Below are 20,075 nucleotides of genomic sequence, written 5' to 3'. Positions count from 1 at the left end.
TGCTTTTTCCTCAACACTCTTACTCATCATCTCAGCGTTAAATCTCTGACTAATACCCAACAGAAGTACCCAATGGAAGCAGCACCAATAGCTTTCAGAAATGCCCAGTTAAGAGCAAAAGATCTCCTTCTAGAACACCACAAAAGAAAATGGACAGCACGTACCTGACCAGAGATGAAGGCCATCGAATCCATAGGAGAAGAGGTCATCTCCAACACCATTTCCACCCCATTCTTCACCCCCTCCAGGGTAGGGAGAATACCCTTCCGTGGAAGCCCAGCCCACTCGCAGGTGAGTTGCTTCAGCTGTCACAAAGGGCTCTGTGTGGTCCACCATCAATTCATAGTACCATTTCTTATACTGAGCAGAACCTTCACTGACACCCAGAAAAATATTGGGTCTCATGCTTTAAAGAGACGGAAACAGCATGTATGTAAGAGAAGTTCAAACAAAACTTTCATTGTTTTCATTTACATCTCACAATTTCACTGTTTTCTTTTACTTTAGTGTTATTTTATTTTATTTATTATTCTTATATTTTTGAGATGAGGTCTCTCACTCTGTCACCAGGCTGGAGTGCAATGGCGTGATGTTGGCTCACTGAAACCTCCACCTCCTGGGTTCAAGCGATTCTCCTGCCTCAGCCTCCCAAGTAGCTGGGATTATGGGTGTGCGCCACCATGCCCAGCTAATTTTTGTATTTTTAGTAGAGACAGGATTTCATCATATTAGCCAGGATTGTCTCAATCTCTTGACCTCATGATCCACCCACCTCACCCTCCCAAAGTGCTGGGATTACGGGCATGATCCACCGTGCCCGGCCCTATATTTATTTTATTTTATTTGAGACAGGGTCTTTCTCTGTTACCTAGGCTGAAAGCCAGTGGTGCAATCATAGTTTACTGCAGCCACCATCTCCCAGGCTCAGGTAATTCTCCCACCTCAGCCTCCTGAGTAACTGGCACTGAAGGCGAGTGCCACCATGCCCAGATAATTTTGTTTATTTTTATTTTTAGTAGAGATAAGGTCTTGCTATATTGCCCAGGCTGGTGTCAAACTCCCGAGGTCAAGTGATCCTCCTGCCTCGACTTCCCAAGTGCTGGAATAACAGGCATGAGCCACTGTACCCAGCCACATCTCACTATTTTAAATATTAGTCATGCTTCTGTAAGATGCCAATGTATTAAACAGGTATTTCCTTTAATACTAAAAAATTATTAAAACTACAACTGAAGTTGTACACAGTGAAAGCCAGCTTCACTGTGAACATTCCATGAGCAGTTTTACTTCTGAAATTTCTTGGTGGTGTCATTCAAGGGACTAATGTTATTTTGTCTTCATTCCTCTTCAGCAAGCTGTGTATCACTCATCGTATTTAAGTCACAAACAGAGACACTCACAGCAGACTTTTAGAATTAATGGAGTTATTAGGTATCCAGGACATGTAGAAATTTTCCTAAGCTAAGCTTTGTGCCACATGGGATATGGGACTGAGGTAGGTGATGTTGCTTGTGAAGGAACCAAGGTGAGTAATCAGCTTTGCTGTTTTTCATTATGCCTCACTGTGAACAGAAGAATTTTTAGTAAGTTGTATTTAGTTCCATTTTAGGAGAGGACATATACCCTATGGTAGTAATAGGTAAAGATGGATGAAGGTCTAAGAACGTATTGCTCATGAACGGCAGGTCTGTTGTATAAAAAACCATGAAGGAAATCTTAATGCTGTAAGAAAAACCTCAAAAACCAAAAAACAAAACAAAGAAACAAAAAACACCAAACAAAACAACACAGGTGTTTGGACTCTGCTACGCAGCTCAACGGAGGTAACATAATTTAAGGTGGAATTGACTGATTTTGGAAAGGAGCGCCTGGAAAGGAGCAGAGGAAAACAACCAGCTGTATCCATTTTCCTACAGTTTCCATTTTTCCAGCACATTGTGGTTGGAAATACAGTTGGAAGAGTCAGAGAGAAAATCTGAGCATCGTTTGCTAGCTGTGTGACCTGGCACTAGTTGTGAAACTTTGCTCATCCTCCGTTTATCCTCCTGGGAAATGGGCTGGTAAACATCTATAAATTGAAGCATGTTGTGAGAACTGAATAGTAGAATAAATGTTTATAAAGTCTTTGCCATAGGGTGAATATGCAGTAAGTGTATATATAATATATGTTTAAAAAACACATTGGCTGGGCACGGTGGCTTGTGCCTGTAATTCCAGCACTTTGGAAGGCCAAGGCGGGCAGATCACGAGGTCAAGAGTTCAAGACCAGCCTGGTCAACATGGTGAAACCCTGACTCTACTAAAAATACAAAAATTAGCCGGGCATGGTGGTATACCTGTAATCCCAGCTACTGGGGAGGCTGAGGCAGAAGAATGGCTTGAACCCAGGAGGCAGAGTTGTGGTGAGCAGAGATCATGCCACTGCACTCCAGCCTGGGTAACCAAGCAAGAGTTGTATCTCAAACACAAACACAAACAAAAAAAACTCATATCATAGAAATACACAACAAACCCTGCACTTTTGTTTAAAACAGGTTGAAGTAATCAGTATCTTCTGGCTTGCTGCTAGATACAGTGTGTCAATGTCACCACTATCACACACAGTATTTTGTCAATTGTAAGCAGTTATTTCTTAACATGTATTTATGTGTTCCAATGGAGGATGTGATGGTTAATACTGAGTGTCAACTTGATTGGTTGAAGGATGCAAAGTATTGTTCCTGGGTGTGTCTGTGGGGGTGATGGCAAAGGAGATTGACATATGAGTCAGTGGACTGGAGAGGCAGACCCGCCCTCAATCTGGTTGGGCACCATCTAATCAGCCGCCAGCACAGCTGGAATAAAAGCAGGCAGAAGAATGTGGAAAGCCCAGACTGGCTGAGTCTTCTGGCCTCCATCTTTCTCCTGTGCTGCACGCTTCCTTCCCTTGAACATCTGACTCCAAGTTCTTCAGCTTTTGGACACTTGGGCTCACCAGTGCTTTGTCAGGGCTGTCAGGCCTTCAGCCACAGACTGAAGGCAGCTCTGTCGATTTCCTTACTTACTTTTTTTTTTTTTTTTTTTTTTTTTTTAGACGGAGTTTCGCTCTTGTTACCCAGGCTGGAGTGCAATGGCGCGATCTCGGCTCACCGCAACCTCCGCCTCCTGGGTTCAGGCAATTCTCCTGCCTCAGCCTCCCGAGTAGCTGGGATTACAGGCACGTGCCACCATGCCCAGCTAATTTTTTGTATTTTTAGTAGAGACGGGGTTTCACCATGTTGACCAGGATGGTCTCGATCTCTTGACCTTGTGATCCACCCACCTCAGCCTCCCAAAGTGCTGAGATTACAGGTGTGAGCCACCATGCCCGGCTGACTTCCTTACTTTTGAGGTTTTGGAACTTGGCCTGGCTTCCTTGCCCCTCAGCTTACAGACGGCCTATTGCGGGACTTCACCTGGTGATCCTGTGGGTCAATACTACTTAATAAACTCGCCTTCATGTATACATCTATCCTATTTATCCTGTGCCTCTAGAGAAACCGGACTAACACAGGGGATAAGAAAGGTAGTGTGGCATGGTGGTTATAAGCTCAGTCTCTGGATTTAGATCGAAGTTCCACTTCTAGATCCAGTTTTTTCATCTATAAAATGTGAATCATGGTGGTACCTAGGAAAACAGATACGAACAGTATAGAATACATGTAAAGCTCTTAGCACCACAGCTGGCACATGGTACTCAATAAACGTTAGGTACCAGCATAATTATACACAACTATATCCCCATATAATTGTCAGGCTGCTCCTGAACCTGTCAATGATTATCCATACAGGAATATGAATAAAAGCTCTTACACATGTGTTTGTGGGAAATCGATTATTTTGCTAGGTTCACTTATTATTATCCTGTCTTATTGTTAGAGAAAAAGACATTATTCACTGGAGAAATACAGAAAATAATACTATACATTCTAATTTTAAAAACAGACAATACAGTATCAGCCACAGAGCAAGAACATGAATTCTTTTGTTATGTTACCTGTAAGGTAACACTGTCTAAATTTACCTGCTGACATGGTTCACAAGACGTGTCTGCAATAACAAATCTCTTCCTGGTAAGAGGTTATCACAGATGAGATGCTGGTTAGAACGGACTGCAACCCCATGGCAAACACAGAGTGAGCACAAGACGTCCAGAACCTGAAAAGAGAAATTACTTTGAGCTGATCCATCCTTTCATCCTATCCCTCCCTCCCCTTCCTCTTCCCCTTCCCCCCCTTCCCCTTCCCACTCCTTCCTTCCTGAAAGCATCTCGCTCTGTCACCCAAGTGCAGTGATGTGATCATAGCTCATTGCTATGATCTCCTTGACTTCATCTCCTGGGCACAAGGGATCCTCCACCCTCCTACCTCTGCCTCTATAGGTGCAATATAAGTGCATGCCACCACATCTGGCTTTTTTTTTTTTAAGACAGAGTATTGTTATGTTACCCAGGCTGGTCTCAAACTCCTGGCCTCAAATGATGCTCCCATCTTGGCTTCCCCAAGTATTGGGATGACAGGCATGAGTCACTGCACCCAGTCACTTTCAGCTGATTCTAATTCCTCCTTCAGAATCAAGCATAAGCAGCACTTTTTACAAAGCAAACACATTCTTTCAGTTACATTTTACTCAGTTATGTAAACATTAGTGTGTTTCCCACTAATTTTCCAACTTTTCTTCATGTTCCCACTGATGCTATGAATAAATATAGAACACTATTACCTCATCATAATTAAGAGATGAAGGCTGGGTGTGGTGGCTCATGCCTGTTATCCCAGCAGTTTGGGAGGCCAAAGCAGGTGAATCACCTGAGGTCAGGAGTTCAAGACCAGCCTGAACAAGACGGTAAAACCCATATCTACTAAAAATACAAAAATTAGCCAGGCATGGTGGTGTGCACCTGTAGTCCCAGCTACTCAAGAGGCTGAGATGGGAGAATTGCTTGAACCCTGGAGGTGGAGGTTGCAGTGAACTGAGATTGTGCCACTGCACTCCAGCCTGGGTGACAGCGTGAATCCATCTCAAGATAATAATAATAATAATGAGATGAAAAATCCTCACAAAAATTTGACACACTTTTAAAACATTATCTTATTTAAAAAATATATCTGAAAGGATTTGAGAATTCATTCAGGGAAATAAAATAGTTCATTTACCTTGTGATTTCTTCCATGCTTGTCTAAAAGTGAGATAATAGATTTAATATGTCCTTCTTTAATAATATTTAGAGCTTCTGGACTTTCTACTAATACACAGTGTAAAACTTCCAGAATGCCTAAAGATAAAACAAATAAAGAGGGGGAAAAAACATGATTAATTTGTGTATAATAACCAGTGTCTTCCTTTTTCTACATAAGTGCATTCAGTACGACATGTAATTATCTGTGCTCAATGTCACTGTCACAAGACACTGTGATAGGTGACAGGTGGTGTTTGGGAGAAGGGACTGATATCCAAAGATGATGACATCCTAGTTGAGGGAGGAAAAGGCAAACAATAGAGATGTGGTGTTGAGCAGAGGAAGAAGGTTTGCTACCAGGAGGAGGCAGTAAACCAAGCCACATGGAGGTGGGGCCTTAAAGAATACGTTCATGATCATTTGCAGGCTTTCCAGGAAAGGACGGTACATGCATGAGTGAAGTCTCGACTGTGGGGCATACCTGTTATGGCTAATGTACAGAGTGAGCTGGGGAGGGGAGAGGCGGGTTAGGGCCAGTTTATGAAGCTTCTTGGCACTGGGAGTCTAATCCTGCAAGAATGCATCCTAATCCGTGGAGATCATATTCTCCTTGAGGTTTATAGTTGAAAAGATTTCTTGGTTTGTTAAACAAGAGAAATATGTAAAATAAGACAAAAATGAATAGAAATAACACAATATATAAAACTGGATTAAAAATCATGATGTTTTAGGTACTATCCACCACAAAAGATAAAAGAGCACATACCTTTTCTTAAAGTTTAAAAAGAAAAGAAAATGAATTTCATTATCAGAAATTTTAGCATGAACTTGAAAAGCTAAATGTGTATCCCTGTGTTTATTTTTTCAGAACAAGCTTACCTTGTCAACAATGAGAATGGATCCCATTCAAACCAATTAGACCCAACATAGAGAAAACATCACCGCTGAGAGTTACATAGTATTGAGAAGGGCCCCGGAGGAACCCTGTGGAAAGGGTCACACCTCTCAAATGGAGTTTATATTCTTAGAAAAGAAATACAAAGTTTCACATTTACAAAGGTATTATAGAATACAGAAGACACAATCATGTCATCTGCAAACAGGGACAATTTGACGTCCTCTCTTCCTATTCGAATACCCTTTATTTGTTTCTCTTGCCTGATGGCCCTAGCCAGAACTTCCAATACTGTGTTGAATAGAAATGGTGAGAGAGGGCACCCTTGTCTTGTGCCAGTTTTCAAAGGGAGTGCTTCCATTTTTTGCCCATTCAGTATGATATTGGCTGTGGGTTTGTCATAAATAAATAGTTCTTATTTGGAGATATGATCCATTGATACCTAGTTTATCGAGAGTTTTTAGCATAAAGCACTGTTGAATTTTGTTGAAGACCTTCTCTGCATCTATTGAGATGATCATGTGGTTTTTGTCTTTGGTTCTGTTTATGTGATGGGTTATGTTTATAGATTTACAGATGTTGAACCAGCCTTGCATTCCCAGGATGAAGCCGACGTGATGGTGATGGATAAGCTTTTTTATGTGCTGTTGCATTTGTTTCGTCAGTATCAGATTGAAGATTTTACATCAGTGTTCATCATGGATATTGGCTTGAAATGTTCTTGTTTGGTTGCGTCTCCACCAGATTTTGGTATTAGGATGATGCTGGTCTCACAAAGTGAATTAGGGAGGATTTCCTCTTTTTGTATTGTTTGGAATAATTTCAGAAGGAAAACTATCAGCTCCTCTTTGTACCTCTGGTAGAATTCATCTATGAACCTGCCTGGCCCTGGACTTTTTTGATTGGTAGGCTATTAATTGCTACTTCAACTTCAGACCTTTGTATATTTAGAAAACCCAATTGTCTCAGTCCAAAATCTCCTTAAGCTGATAAGCAACTTCACCAAAGTCTCAGGATACAAAATAAATGTGCAAAAATTGCAAGCATTTCTAAACACCAATAATAGACAAACAGAGAGCCAAATCATGAGTGAACTCCCATTCACAATTACTACAAAGATAATAAAATACCTAGGAATACAACTAACAAGGGATGTGAAGGACCTCTTCAAGGAGAACTACAAACCACTGCTCAAGGAAATAAGAAAACATTCCATGCTCACGGATATTGTGAAAATGGTCATACTGCCCAAAGTAATTTATAGGTTCAATGTTATCCCCATCAAGCTACCAATGACTTTCTTCACAGAGTTGGAAACAAAGAAAAAAGAGCCCCCATAGTCAAGACAATCCTAAGCAAAAAGAACAAAGCTAGAGGAATCATGCTACCTAACTTCAAACTATATTACAAGACTGTAATCAAAACAGCATGGTACTGGTACCAAAACAGAGATATAGATCAATGGAACAGAACAGAGGCCTCAGAAAGAATGCCACACAATTACAACCATCTGATTTTTCACAAACCTGACAAAAACAAGCAATGGGGAAAGGATTCTCTATTTAACAAACGGCGTTGGGAAAACTGGCCAGCCATGTGCAGAAAGCTGAAACAGGATCAAGTCTTTTGACAATTTTTTAATGGGGTTATTTGGGTTTTGCTCATTGGATTATTTAAGTTTCTTATAGATTTTGGATATTAGACCCTTGTCAGGTGCATACTGCCTATTTTTATAAATAGAATGCTATTGTGTATTCCACGCACCTTCTTCTACAGGCTGCCTATGGCTGCTTTCTCACTACAAAGGCAGGGTTGAGTGGTTCTAACAGGTCTCATGGTCCAAGCAGCCCATAATGTTAAGTACCTGGCTGCTATGGTCTGAATGTTTTTGGCTCCCCAAAATTGATAAGCTGAAATCCTAACCCCCAAGGTGATAGTATTAGATGTTGCCTTTGGCGGAGTGATTAGGTCATGAAGGCAGAGCCCTTAAGAATGGAATTAGTGCCTTTATAAAGGAGGCCCCAAGGGAGCTTGCTGTCCCTTCCACAATGTGAGGATGGACTTCCGGTGAGAAAGAAGGCCCTCAGGACACCATATCTGCAGGAGCCTTGACCTTGAAATTCCCAGAATCTAGAACTGTCAGAAATAAATTTCTGTTGTTTATACATCACCCAGTTTATTATATTTTGTTACAGCAGTCCCAATAGACTAAGACACTAGCCTTTTTCAGAAAAAGATTGCCAATCATGGAATAGAGTATAACCATTAAGAAAAAACAGCAAGAAGTTAGGACCAATAACTTCTGTTGCTAAATCAACACCCATGAAGACCCACAGAGTGAATAAACTGAATGTATCAGAAAAGATATGACTGGATTTTAGCAGTAAACAGCATATGTCACAAAGTGCAAGAATGGCTATATGAAAACAAATCCCTGATTTTTCTATTTACCCTAGTCTAATAGAAATCTTTTAGAATTCTGGGCTTAACATTAAAACAGTTTCTTTGTTTTTCAATTCTACCAGGTCAGATCCAACAAATAAATAGCTGAAAATAATTGTCTGTTACTAATTCTACTAATTCTGACAACAAAATGTCAGAGAAAACACGTTTTATTTTCAGTTTTATTGGAATAAACTGAAATATACATGCATATTAGATGGCCAGTACCTTGAGAAGAACCCCGGTTTATTGGAATAACTTGTTTTGTTTTGTTTGAGACAGAATCTTACTAAGTTGCTGAAGTGCAGTGGCGTGATCATAGTTCACTACAGCCTCAATCATCACACCTTAGCCTCCTGAGTAGCAAGGACTATAGGTGCATGTCACCATGCTGAGCTTTCTTTTTTTTTTTCTTTCTTTTTTTTTTTTTTTTGTAAAGATGGAGGGTGGTCTTACTATGTTGCCCACACTGGTCTTTAACTCCTGGGCTCAAGCAATCCTCCCACTGGCCTCCCAAAGTGTTGAGATTATAGTAGCAAGCCACAGCACCCAGCCTAAAATAAATCTGATTGTCAATTTTATTGAAATAAACAGCAAATGTGCTTTTGTATAATAAAAAATTCTTAAAAGAAAACAAATGGGAAACCCCGAAGAGCCCATTTTTAAATAAAAAAAAAAGGAATAGCTATATAATATCATGTGTATATTTAAATTTGCTGATATATGCTTTGAACACTTGGGTGAAAAACGATGCAGAGAAACAGTGCTTAATGAAGATTACAATAGCAATAGTTACAATCATTTGACCACTAAATACTAAATACATTCAATAAGACCAAGAAATAGCTATAGTCATGAAGCTTATTGTTAGATTCTCAAATTTAAAAGCTTGGCAGATCATAACAGTATTATGAAATGAAAGAATTATAAATATGCCACAAATTGCTTTTAAAAATCCCAACCAATTACAACAACGAGTAAGGCAAAGCAATTGAATTTTATAAATTTCAATACATGTATAGAAATGATTTGAGTGAACCTGTAACTTTTTAAGAGTAGATGCAAAATAACATATACCTTATAACGGCAACTATGTAAAATATATTCATTTGTATAAGATACACATTTCAAAAAACACCAGAAGTTATTACCTAAAAAGGTTAGTCTTGGTTGTTTCTGGATTCATAAATTCTGTGAAATGAGCATGCCTAACTTTTACAGTAAGAAACATATTTTAGAAGAATCATAAAACAATAGGAAGTAATGTCTATTTACATTTTATTTCAGCCACTAAATCTGAATACTTATTCAATGCATCCAACTCAGTGTAAATCCTGACAACAAATGGCCGGTAACATTACCTGCCTTTCCTCTCTACAGTATATAGCTACAGTTAACTTTTAATCTACAGAATAAGTCTTTTTAAGTCTTATACTTCATCCAAGTTACATAAATTTATTTTCATTCCATAGAATGGAATAAGCATAAACAAAACCTGACAGTTGCCACACAGAGAACACACAAATTACAGTACTGAGTGTTTATGTCAGGACTAAGTATCATACAGCAATAACCTAGGGTGGGTCTCAGGGCATTGGCCATTTTATACGCATGATTTGATTAGCAGTGACGATAACAAGAACTTAGGTTGACTACTCCAGGTTGATTTCAAATATCATTTCCTAATCATCTTCTGGACATTTCAATCAGAATGTCTCTAAGTACCCGCTACTAACTTTTCCAAAAGCTGAACATAACACCTTTCTCTGTACATATACATGTAAAACAGCTTCTCTCATCCATCATCCATCCAAATATTCAAGCTAAAAACCTGAAGTCATTTTTAATCCTCTTTCACTTTCTCATTTTCCTAAATGTAATTGTTAAAATTCAATAATGCTGTGTCCAGATTTACCTCCTAAACTCATCCTGTCCTTTCACTGAATAGTGTCTTACTGTATCCCCTCCTCCAGTTCCTCCTCCCTCCCCAACCCATCCTCCAAACTGCAGGCGGTTATTCTGAAACACACATTTAATCAATGTCACTCCCTTGCTTCAAATCTTCAATGGCTTCCCAGACCTCCCAAGGTCAAAGCCCATTCTCCTTAGCGAAGTATATCAGTCCCTACACCAGACAGCAACCTTCCTTTGCAGCCTCAATTCCTGCCACTTCCTCCCACAAAGAACAATAAATATATATACCTGCATATTCATCATAAACAAGCACCTACCAGGCACTGTTCCAAGGAATGGGATCAGCAGTGAACCAGGCAGGTAAGGCCCTCTTAACATTTACAGGAACTTGCTCACCTCAATCCTTCACCCATGTTATTCTCAGATCTAAATATACTACCACCTTCCAAGACTGCAAAATCTCAATCATCTCACAAAGGTTCAAAGTTACCTAATTAGGTGAGCTTTTACTAATGCCCTGAGATGAGTTAATTATTCCTCCTTTTATAGTATCAAGCACATTATATTAACTTTTTTTTTTTTTTGAGACAGAGTCTTGCACTGTCACCCAGGCTAGAGCACAGTGGCGCAATCTCAGTTCACTGTAACCGCCGCCTCCCAGGTTCAAGCAATTCTCCTGCCTCAGCCTCCCAAGTAGCTGGGATTACAGACTCCTGACACCACGCCTAGCCTAGCTTGTATTAACATTTTCAAAATTCTCATTTCAATCCCTCGTTACAGAATGAGTTATTGAGAGCAGATATTGGTTTAATTTTGCCTCCCTGTCACCCAGCTCACTCTGACCCAGGGAAGGCCATCTCACGTTTGCCAAATGAATAAGCGAATGAGCATAAATGGACTGTTGGTTCTCACATTCTGTTTACGCAAAATAAATGTGCCATTTGTTTATTTACTCAAAACAAAATTCATTATTGTTAAGTGTCAACAGAATAACTGACCTACTTTTTTTGAGGGGAGGTTTTCATTTAAAACCTTTGATTTGCTATTTTAAAGGTAAAAAAGACAGAAGACTTAACATAGAGAATTTATATTTCTTAGTGCTAGGATTTCCTTATCTGTGTTTTAATTTGATTGAGGAAAAATTTTACTTGGTGAATTAGGCAAATTTCTGTGCTGTTTGTGCATAGAACACAAAATTAGGCTGCAGGCACTTCATGTTTAATACCTGCAAGTATTTAGCCATTTGCCTTAAAACTTTTATGATTGTAACTGTGAATTATTTATGTTCTCATGAGAAAGGAAAATCTCCACGGATGTAACTAAATGTCTAGGAATAACTTAACAGTGTTGGGAGCGGCGGGCAAGCGCTAAAAGCACTACCATGGGTAGAGACTATTCCTCATCATGTTTTTGTACCCAAAACAACAGTGGTCCTGTTTGCTTTTTACTAACAGACTTAGACTTTTGTTGCCTGACTTACAGATCTGTAGGAGCTTCATCAGAGATCAAAGTTAACTTGGCTATTGCCTATTTACAGGTCACAGCTCAGGCTGTCTGAGGTCGAACAAAATCAGTTGAGAATCCGCAGAGAACTAGAAACAAGCCACAAGGCAGGAGTGTTCTGTGGAGCTTGACTTTACCCAGAATCATCTAGCCTGGGGATTTTGCCCCACAGTAAGTCGGCATAAGCTTGCATTTGGGAGAAGTCAGCGGTATTAGACTGGTAGCCACTCAGGCACAGGAGGTCAATGTGGGGACAAAGGAAGTCAGGACACTGGTGCCCATGAGCACCGCCAAAAGCCCAGGAAAACCACCGACTCAGAAACCACAGTGCCAGCACCGTCCCCCCACAAAGAACCCCCCTTCCCCCCACCCCGCAGGGTACTGTTTCCTCACCTTTGGTTCCAATTGTTTTGCAACAAGAAAGTCAAAATCATCCCAGGTCACCAAGACAGATATGGGTTTACATGGAACCTAGTTCTCCACACATGAGGGATACAGGACTGTGATTCCGCTCTGGGAGAAGGAAAGACTCTCTTCCACTTCTATTTCAAGTGGGAGTTATAATACCGAACAAAAGATTATTCCAGAAGGAGCACATGGCCTCACCTGAAAATTGTGGCATGGAAACCCTTTCGTCTAAGCTAGAGGGAGGCATACAGGAAGACTCCAGGCTGAGTGCTAATTAGCAGGAATTAAAGTGCGTCATGTGAAGGAAACACCAACATAGGGTGTGAGTGAAATAGTCTGGCGGTACCCACAGCATATCAACGAAAGAAGTCACAATCAGAGACCCGCTGCATTACAAATTATTCAAACCACAGGTTATTGTTTGGAGATTTTTTCCTCCTACCTGGGAGCTGAAACCCTTTGGAGCTTTTGCGGTCAGAATCTTAAAATTAGCATCCCCAGATTTCACCGACAGTTCACTGAAAGTAGGAAAATTTGTCTTTTCGTTCTGAGTCATTAGATAAAGTGACATAACAAGTGAAAAGATGGGAAGTAAACTGGGAAATGACTGAGAAAGAACAGGGAATTACATAGAACATGAAGGACATTTGCAATCCTGAAGGCAAAGAACTTAGGTATGTGACAGACCGTCATCCTTCCGAAAAAGTAATTGATTTTTAGGCGTGGTATTTACAAAGCTTAATGGGAAATATCGTAATAAGAGGTATCATTATTATTCTATTGTATCCTATACTGGTGATAAGCATCGACATGTCCAATGTTGAGTCCTGGCAGGTTTTTAGCAAATTATTTAACATCTCTGTGCTCCAGTGTCCACATTTATGGACATAGTAACGGGGACCCAGGGGAGGGGAAATTGTTAGGAACAGCAATACACATAAGGCATTTAGAACAGAGCTCAGATCAAACCCATGCTGTGTAAGTATTGCTATTATTTTATGGTCGAAATAAAATAAGGCAAATGAAACAAAGATCAACAGGGAAGAATTACCAACGTGTTCCTTTCTTAAGCAGTGATTATAGTCTTTAGAGAGAGAGAGAAATGCTGAATGGACAGCAGTGATCAGAGGAGAGTTCAGGGGAGATATCTATGAATCAGCATGAAGACATGGAATCAAAGTTAGTTATTAAAATAAAATAAGGTAAATTAGTAAATCAGGAGAAATTAAACCAGCCTGTTAGATCTCGGCGAGAGAGACAGCAAGACTCAGAGAAACAAGGAGAGCGAGTAGGCAGAAGCACAGGAAGGTTTGCATTCTTGAGATTACAGGAGAGGTGAGTCAAAAACGCAGTGAAGGATCATCAGAGAAGTGCAAATCAAAACTACAGTGAGATAGCATCCCATTCCAGTTAAAATGGCTTAAAGCCAAAAGACATGGAGTAACAGATGCTGGCAAGGATATGGAGAAAAGGGAACCCTCCTGCACTGCTGGTGGCAATGCAAATTAGTACAACCATTATGGAGAACATTTTGGAGGTCCCTCAGAAAACTAAAAATTGAGCTACTATGTGATCCAGCAATCTCCCTGCTGAGTATACACCCAAAAGAAAGAAATCAGTGTATCGAAGGGATATCTGCATTCCACATTTGTTGCCATCCATGTTTGTTGCAGTACTGTTCATAGAAATGATTTGGAAGCAACCTAAATGTCTATCTACAGATGAATGGATAAAGAAAATCAGTATATATGGAGTACATATGTACATACTAGTACACAATGGAGTACTAGTCAGCCAGGAAAAAAGAATGTGATCCAGTCATCTACAACAACATGGATGAACTGGAGATGATTATGTCAAGGGAAATAAGCCAGGCACAGAAAGACAATCATCACATGTTCTCACTTATTTGTGGGATGTAAAAATCAAAGCATTTGAATTCATGGACACAGGGAGTAGAAGGATGGTTACCAGAGGCTGGGAAGGGTAGTGGTGGGCTCTAAGAGGTAGAGACGGCTGATAGGTAGGTACAAAAAAAAATAGAAAGAATGAGTATGACCTACTACTTGATAGCACAACACTGTGACTATAGCCAATAATAATTTACCTGTACATTTTAAGTATACAATTAACTCTTTCAAGAGTATAACCGCTTGTAACTCAAAGGATAAATGCTTGAGGGAATGACTACCCCCTACTCCATGATGTGCTTATTTCACATTGTATGCCTGTATCAAAATATGTGTCCCATAAACATATACACCTACTATGTACTCACAAAAATTAAAAAAAAAAAATAGTGAAAGTTCAACTAAGTAGACTTAGCGTTTAACAAATGCTAAAACAGGACATAAAAGTACCCCTGGTTAACAGGAGTGTCTTCTTATGATACTAACATCATGAAAAAAGAAAAACATGCACATGAAGTAAGCAGCAATTTGCAGGAGCAGAAGACATGGCCTAGCTAGCTCCATGTTGGCCAAAGATCCAAGGAGTTCGGGAGGGTTTTTTGGTTTTTTGTTTTGTTTTTTTTTTTCTACATAGCAATGATGAGGCTGTAAGGGAAAGAATCTCAGTTATGTGTAAAAGCAGTAATTTGTGTCTGGGCCTGTGCATTTCAGAGGGTTCTGTAAAGGCACAAATCTGTTGTTTTTTTCCACCAGTTTAAAGTAAATTACCCATGAGTGAAAACGTATGCACTGCATCTAAGTTGTCTTATTTTCAGGAGTAAGCACAACCACGAGGGAAAATGAGACAGTAGGAACTACAGAAACTTCTAGTTTGAGCTAACTGGATTCTTAGTTTGCTCTTTCTACCAAGGAGAGCTGGGTCTACCCAAAACAAATAGCAAGAGTTGAATAATGAACCAATAGACAGCATAATTACAACACATCTTTTAAATACTTGCAGTGAATTTTGTGTATCACAAACTGAAGCAGCTCTGAGCCAGAGAAAAATGTTTCTGTTTGTTTAAAATGGGTATACATTTGAAGTCAATAAACCATTTGAGTTTCAATATAAGATAAACTGCTAAATTATTTTTTGACTTTTTTTCTTTACAAATAATCAGAAAGAAAAGAAAAAGCAGTGCACACTTTGCTTCCTGTTAACTCATGAAATAAATACATTACTCTAAATAGAGCTTCTATATCTCGCACAAATAGAGGCAGAAAAATAAATTGATATGAACATTGATATATATATATATACATATATATATATATATATATATATATATATATAGGCTTAAAAATAACAATCCCAAGCAATGTGGTCTCAAGCCCAATTACGAAAATACATAATTGCATATGCTTCATATTTTTATGCTGGTTTTGAGGCTAATGTGAAAAATGAGCACTCAGAAAGCTCCAAAAAGGAGAAAAAAGTGACAGAGGTTAAAACTAAAATATAGCTTGGCTTGGCAACATTAGGGAAAGGAGAGAAAAATTAGTAAAAATGGAAGTCAGTGAAGATAAAACGTGGATCACATTGTTATTCATATCCAGAATGAGGGAATATCATGGATGCATTTGCAAAACACACAAACAAAAATGATGGAGCAAGGGTATTTTATTAGAAGAAAAGATTAATCTCAGTTTCCTGGAATAAATTAGCTGAAATAAAACACATAAAATGAGCACTGTAATTATAATGTACTGTGCAGCCCTAATTAGGCCTCTGATGGTTTGCTGCCTTCAGTTTAAGGAATCATGATTTATGAAAAGCAGACAAACTGTAGAATTTAAAGTCCCGTTAAAAGAGAGTATCAACTAAAAGCAGTTCGTTATACAACAATTAAATAGTGGTATTAGAAATTTTATTCTATGCAAGTATTTATTTATATAAATTGCCACACCTCAAAACCTAAGAGAATGTGAAATGCCAGACTGGAAATCATTAATATTTTAAGATAGTCTTTTCTTTCTTTCATTCTTTCTTTCTTTTTTGGTGTTTTTTTTTTTTTTTTTTTTTTTTTTGAGACAAGGTTTCACTTCCATCACCCAGGCTGAAGTGCAGTGAAGTGATCTTGGTTCACTAGAACCTCTGCCTTCTGGGCATAAGCCATCCTCCTGCCTCAGCCTCCCAAGTAACTGGGATAACAGGCGCATGCCACCACAGCCAGCTAATTTTTGCATTTTTAGTGGAGACAAGGTGTCACCATGTTGGTCAGGCTGACCTTGAACTCCTGACCTCAAGTGATCTGCCCACCTAAGGCTCTCAAAGTGCTGGGATTTCAGGCATGAATCACCATCTTGCTATTGACACTCGTGGCTCTGGTTTTCTGGAGGTCTCTTTCATTTATTCATTCCTTCATCACTGAGTATAACAAATGGACCATTCACTGTGTTCGATCTGGGTTTTGAGCAAAACCGGCCTCAGAGCTTACAGACCACAGAAGTTCATTCCTTGGCCCATTCGTTTCCTTTTACCTTGAAAAAGTGACATCTGAGCTGCTTAGCCTCAGATTCTTCATTTGTAAATGGAAATTATAATAAACCTTTATAGAATAACTGTGGAAATCCAGTGAAGTAATGCATATGACACTCAGCACAGACGCCTAAATTCACTTGAGATTTCCTTGGCGGCACAATTAAAAACTATGCAGTCATTATAATGTTCAAAAATCTAATGACTGCGTGTCTCCCTGTGAAACGTCAGTACCCACAGAAATGCTGGCCGATGTCACTGTTTGCTCTAGAACCTTTACTCAAAGGTTTACAAAACATACACATCTGAGTATTTTCTTTTTTTTTTTTTTTTTTTTTTTCTTTGAGACGGAGTTTCGCTCTTGTTACCCAGGCTGGAGTGCAATGGCGCGATCTCGGCTCACCGCAACCTCCGCCTCCTGGGTTCAGGCAATTCTCCTGCCTCAGCCTCCTGAGTAGTTGGGATTACAGGCATATGCCACCATGCCCAGCTGATTTTTTGTATTTTTAGTAGAGACGGGGTTTCACCATGTTGACCAGGATGGTCTCGATCTCTCGACCTCGTGATCCACCCGCCTCGGCCTCCCAAAGTGCTGGGATTACAGGCTTGAGCCACCGCGCCCGGCCACATCTGAGTATTTTCTAAGATGGATCCCTTGGAGCAAGATAAATACAGATCAATCAATTCTTCAAAAAGATGTATACCTCAAAGCTGCATATTAAGAGCTATCATTTTGGGAAAAAAACATAAACTCAGCATAGTAACAGCTTCATCATTAGATCAAGTTTTAAAGTCTCCTGCAGTATAAAGACAAACCAAGGATATCAGTCCCAATGATCATAAAGAAAACAAATAAAGATGCACAGAACAGGCTTGTTGTTGTAATTAGCGAGTGTAAGGTAAGGGGAAAGAGAAAGGTTGTGCATACCTTGGCAAAAAGCATGATTTTAGATAGGGCAGTGCGGGCAAAATGGTATATAGTTCTGAGATACATCAGTACGTACAGGGTGAAATATAACAACTAACAATGCATTTAAAAGTGGATATATTTTTAGAAAACCGAGCAAATCACTTCAGAACTGAGAATATGAGAAAGTACTACCAGAAGACCAAAACACTTTATGATTTAATGAAGAGTAGTACTTTTGAGTCATTCACCACCAAACCTGCATTATCCAACGTCACTTAAGAGAGAGGTAGTAAGGCCACAAGGGATGCTAGGTGGGTTAGGAAGACGCCAGAAATCACTTTCACTTCCACTCTGAAATTCTACAAATCTGCGACAATTGAACTTGCCTATTTATGTGAGAGTTACTCTATTCCTTCATCACATCATAACAACGCACAGTGCACACACACTCCATCATCATCCACCCCGCTGGCCCGCGACTGAGACATTATCTATTACGAAGGGAAAGAGTATGAAATGTACAGGCAGATGGCGGGCAGGGCAGGGGCAGGCAGGGAGGAGGTGGTGCTTAAGGCCTGCCTTGGTGGCTTACATGCTGTGTGGCCTTGGAAAAGCAAACTCACCATGGCTCAGCTTCCTTGCTGTGAAATGGGAATACTAATATTACTCACTTCATACAGTTATTGTGTAGATTAAGTTACTATATTTAAAGAGATTAGAACAGTATCTAAACCAGAGTAAAACTTGTATCAGTCTTTGTTATTATGATGCTTTTTCATCTGAAATTCTCCATATCATACCTTAGTAGTGTTAACATGGGAAAACCATGCTTTTAATAAAATCAAATTAATCTTGTAGCTACCAGCAACTACTAAATCCAAAAAATAAAAGGTGCTAGTTGTGTAATGTGGTATTTTTATTCATTTAACTTAATAAGCACATTTGTAGTGTCACTAAGAGCACTTTGAGTTAGATATTTTTCCCATTCCCATTTGCAGGTTAAAAAATGGGATGAGAGCTAAGTGACTTGTTCAAGGTCGTGCAGCTAATAGATACAGGGTGGAGCTGGGATCGGAATTAAGCCAGTCCAACTCCAAAATCCATACCTGTAACCCATGAGCTCTGCTTCTCCTAAACATAGCAGCAAAGAAGGTAGAAATAGAAAAATAAGGCTGGGCACGGTGGCTCACACCTGTAATCCAGGACTATGGGAGGCCGAGGCAGGTGGATCATGAAGTAAAGAGATCAAGACCATCCTGGCCAACATGGTAGAAACCCTGTCTCTACTAAAAATGCAAAAATTAGCTAGGTATGATAGCACGTACCTGTAGTCCCAGCTACTGGGGAGGCTGAGGCAGGAGAATCACTTGAACCCAGGAGGCGGAAGTTGCAATGAGCCAAGATATCACCATTGCACTCCAGCCTGGTGACAGAGTGAGACTCAGTCTCAAAAAAACAATAGAAGAATGATTTTTAAATGAGCTGCCATTTCTGATGAGTCAGTCTTGGTAGGGATGAACCCAGTTTTAGATAATGAAATAACAGGAAACGTTGGGACAGGCCCCGTTGCCCTCAATTAGGACATTGTATCCTGCTGGGCTGACTATACTCTGAGACCTTACCCTGGTCACCTCTCTCCAGAGCAGGCACATTGCACGGGTGCTAAAGCAGCTCAGCTAATGTCCACCAAGACTACTTTTACTATATACCACACTGACCCGAGGGCACTGCCCGGACCATGGTGCACCCTGCCTTGATACTGCAGATGGAAAGTTTGGGTGGGTGGTGAATGATTTCCATCTTTTGACGACTGTGTTCCAATAAATACACTCTCACTTTAAAAGCTCAGGTACTAAAAGGGCCATCAAGGGGCTAGTTGGTTTGAGAAGACTGGACTAAGTTATTCACAATGCAGAGAAGCATCTATGAACTCAGTCCCAGACAGAGGCCTTAAACCATGACAATGTCCCTTAGGTGGGTCACGGACACTTAAACTTGACTGAAAGCAAGTGGCGAGTGCAATTACTTGACCAAGGGTGATGCTAAAAATATTTAATAACTAGAACGGCATGAGCAAGATGCAATCAGACCACACAATGGTGATAAATAGCCACCTGTCCCTAACGGTGCCTAAAAGCCAAAACTTCAGTTCTATTCCTGACAACAAAGCTGAAGCTCAGTTCCTAAAGGAGATGAGGCACAGGCCAGGTGGAATGTGTGTATCACTGGTTGTGATTTTGTTTTTTAATAAGCAGTTTTTCTCAACTAATTCCTTAGTGGATTTGGTGGGTTTCCTGAGACAAGACTTCCTCTTTTACTTCCGTGGACTGCCACCCTAAAGGGCGACACACAGGGAGGAACAGAATCAGAAAAAAAGT

General features: G+C 39.9%; 1 protein-coding gene across 15 annotated transcripts in view; it reads right to left on the bottom strand.

Annotated features, from left to right (window-relative positions):
- The window catches only part of RYR2 (ryanodine receptor 2), a 753,432-nt gene that overhangs the window by 312,433 nt on the left and 420,924 nt on the right, over positions 1-20,075 (bottom strand). For all 15 annotated transcript variants that reach the window (XM_074385363.1, XM_074385370.1, XM_074385367.1 and 12 more), the window contains 3 exons: positions 5,175-5,293; positions 4,043-4,176; positions 165-406 (listed from right to left, as the gene is read on the bottom strand). In XM_074385363.1, coding sequence (XP_074241464.1) covers positions 165-406; positions 4,043-4,176; positions 5,175-5,293 — 495 coding nt within the window. The remainder of the gene's footprint in view (positions 1-164; positions 407-4,042; positions 4,177-5,174; positions 5,294-20,075) is intronic.

This window comes from Saimiri boliviensis, chromosome 14, assembly GCF_048565385.1.
Source record: "Saimiri boliviensis isolate mSaiBol1 chromosome 14, mSaiBol1.pri, whole genome shotgun sequence".
Lineage (NCBI taxonomy): Eukaryota > Metazoa > Chordata > Mammalia > Primates > Cebidae > Saimiri > Saimiri boliviensis.
The sequence above is the reverse complement of the archived record's forward strand: the minus strand, read 5'-3'. Positions and strand labels throughout refer to the sequence as shown.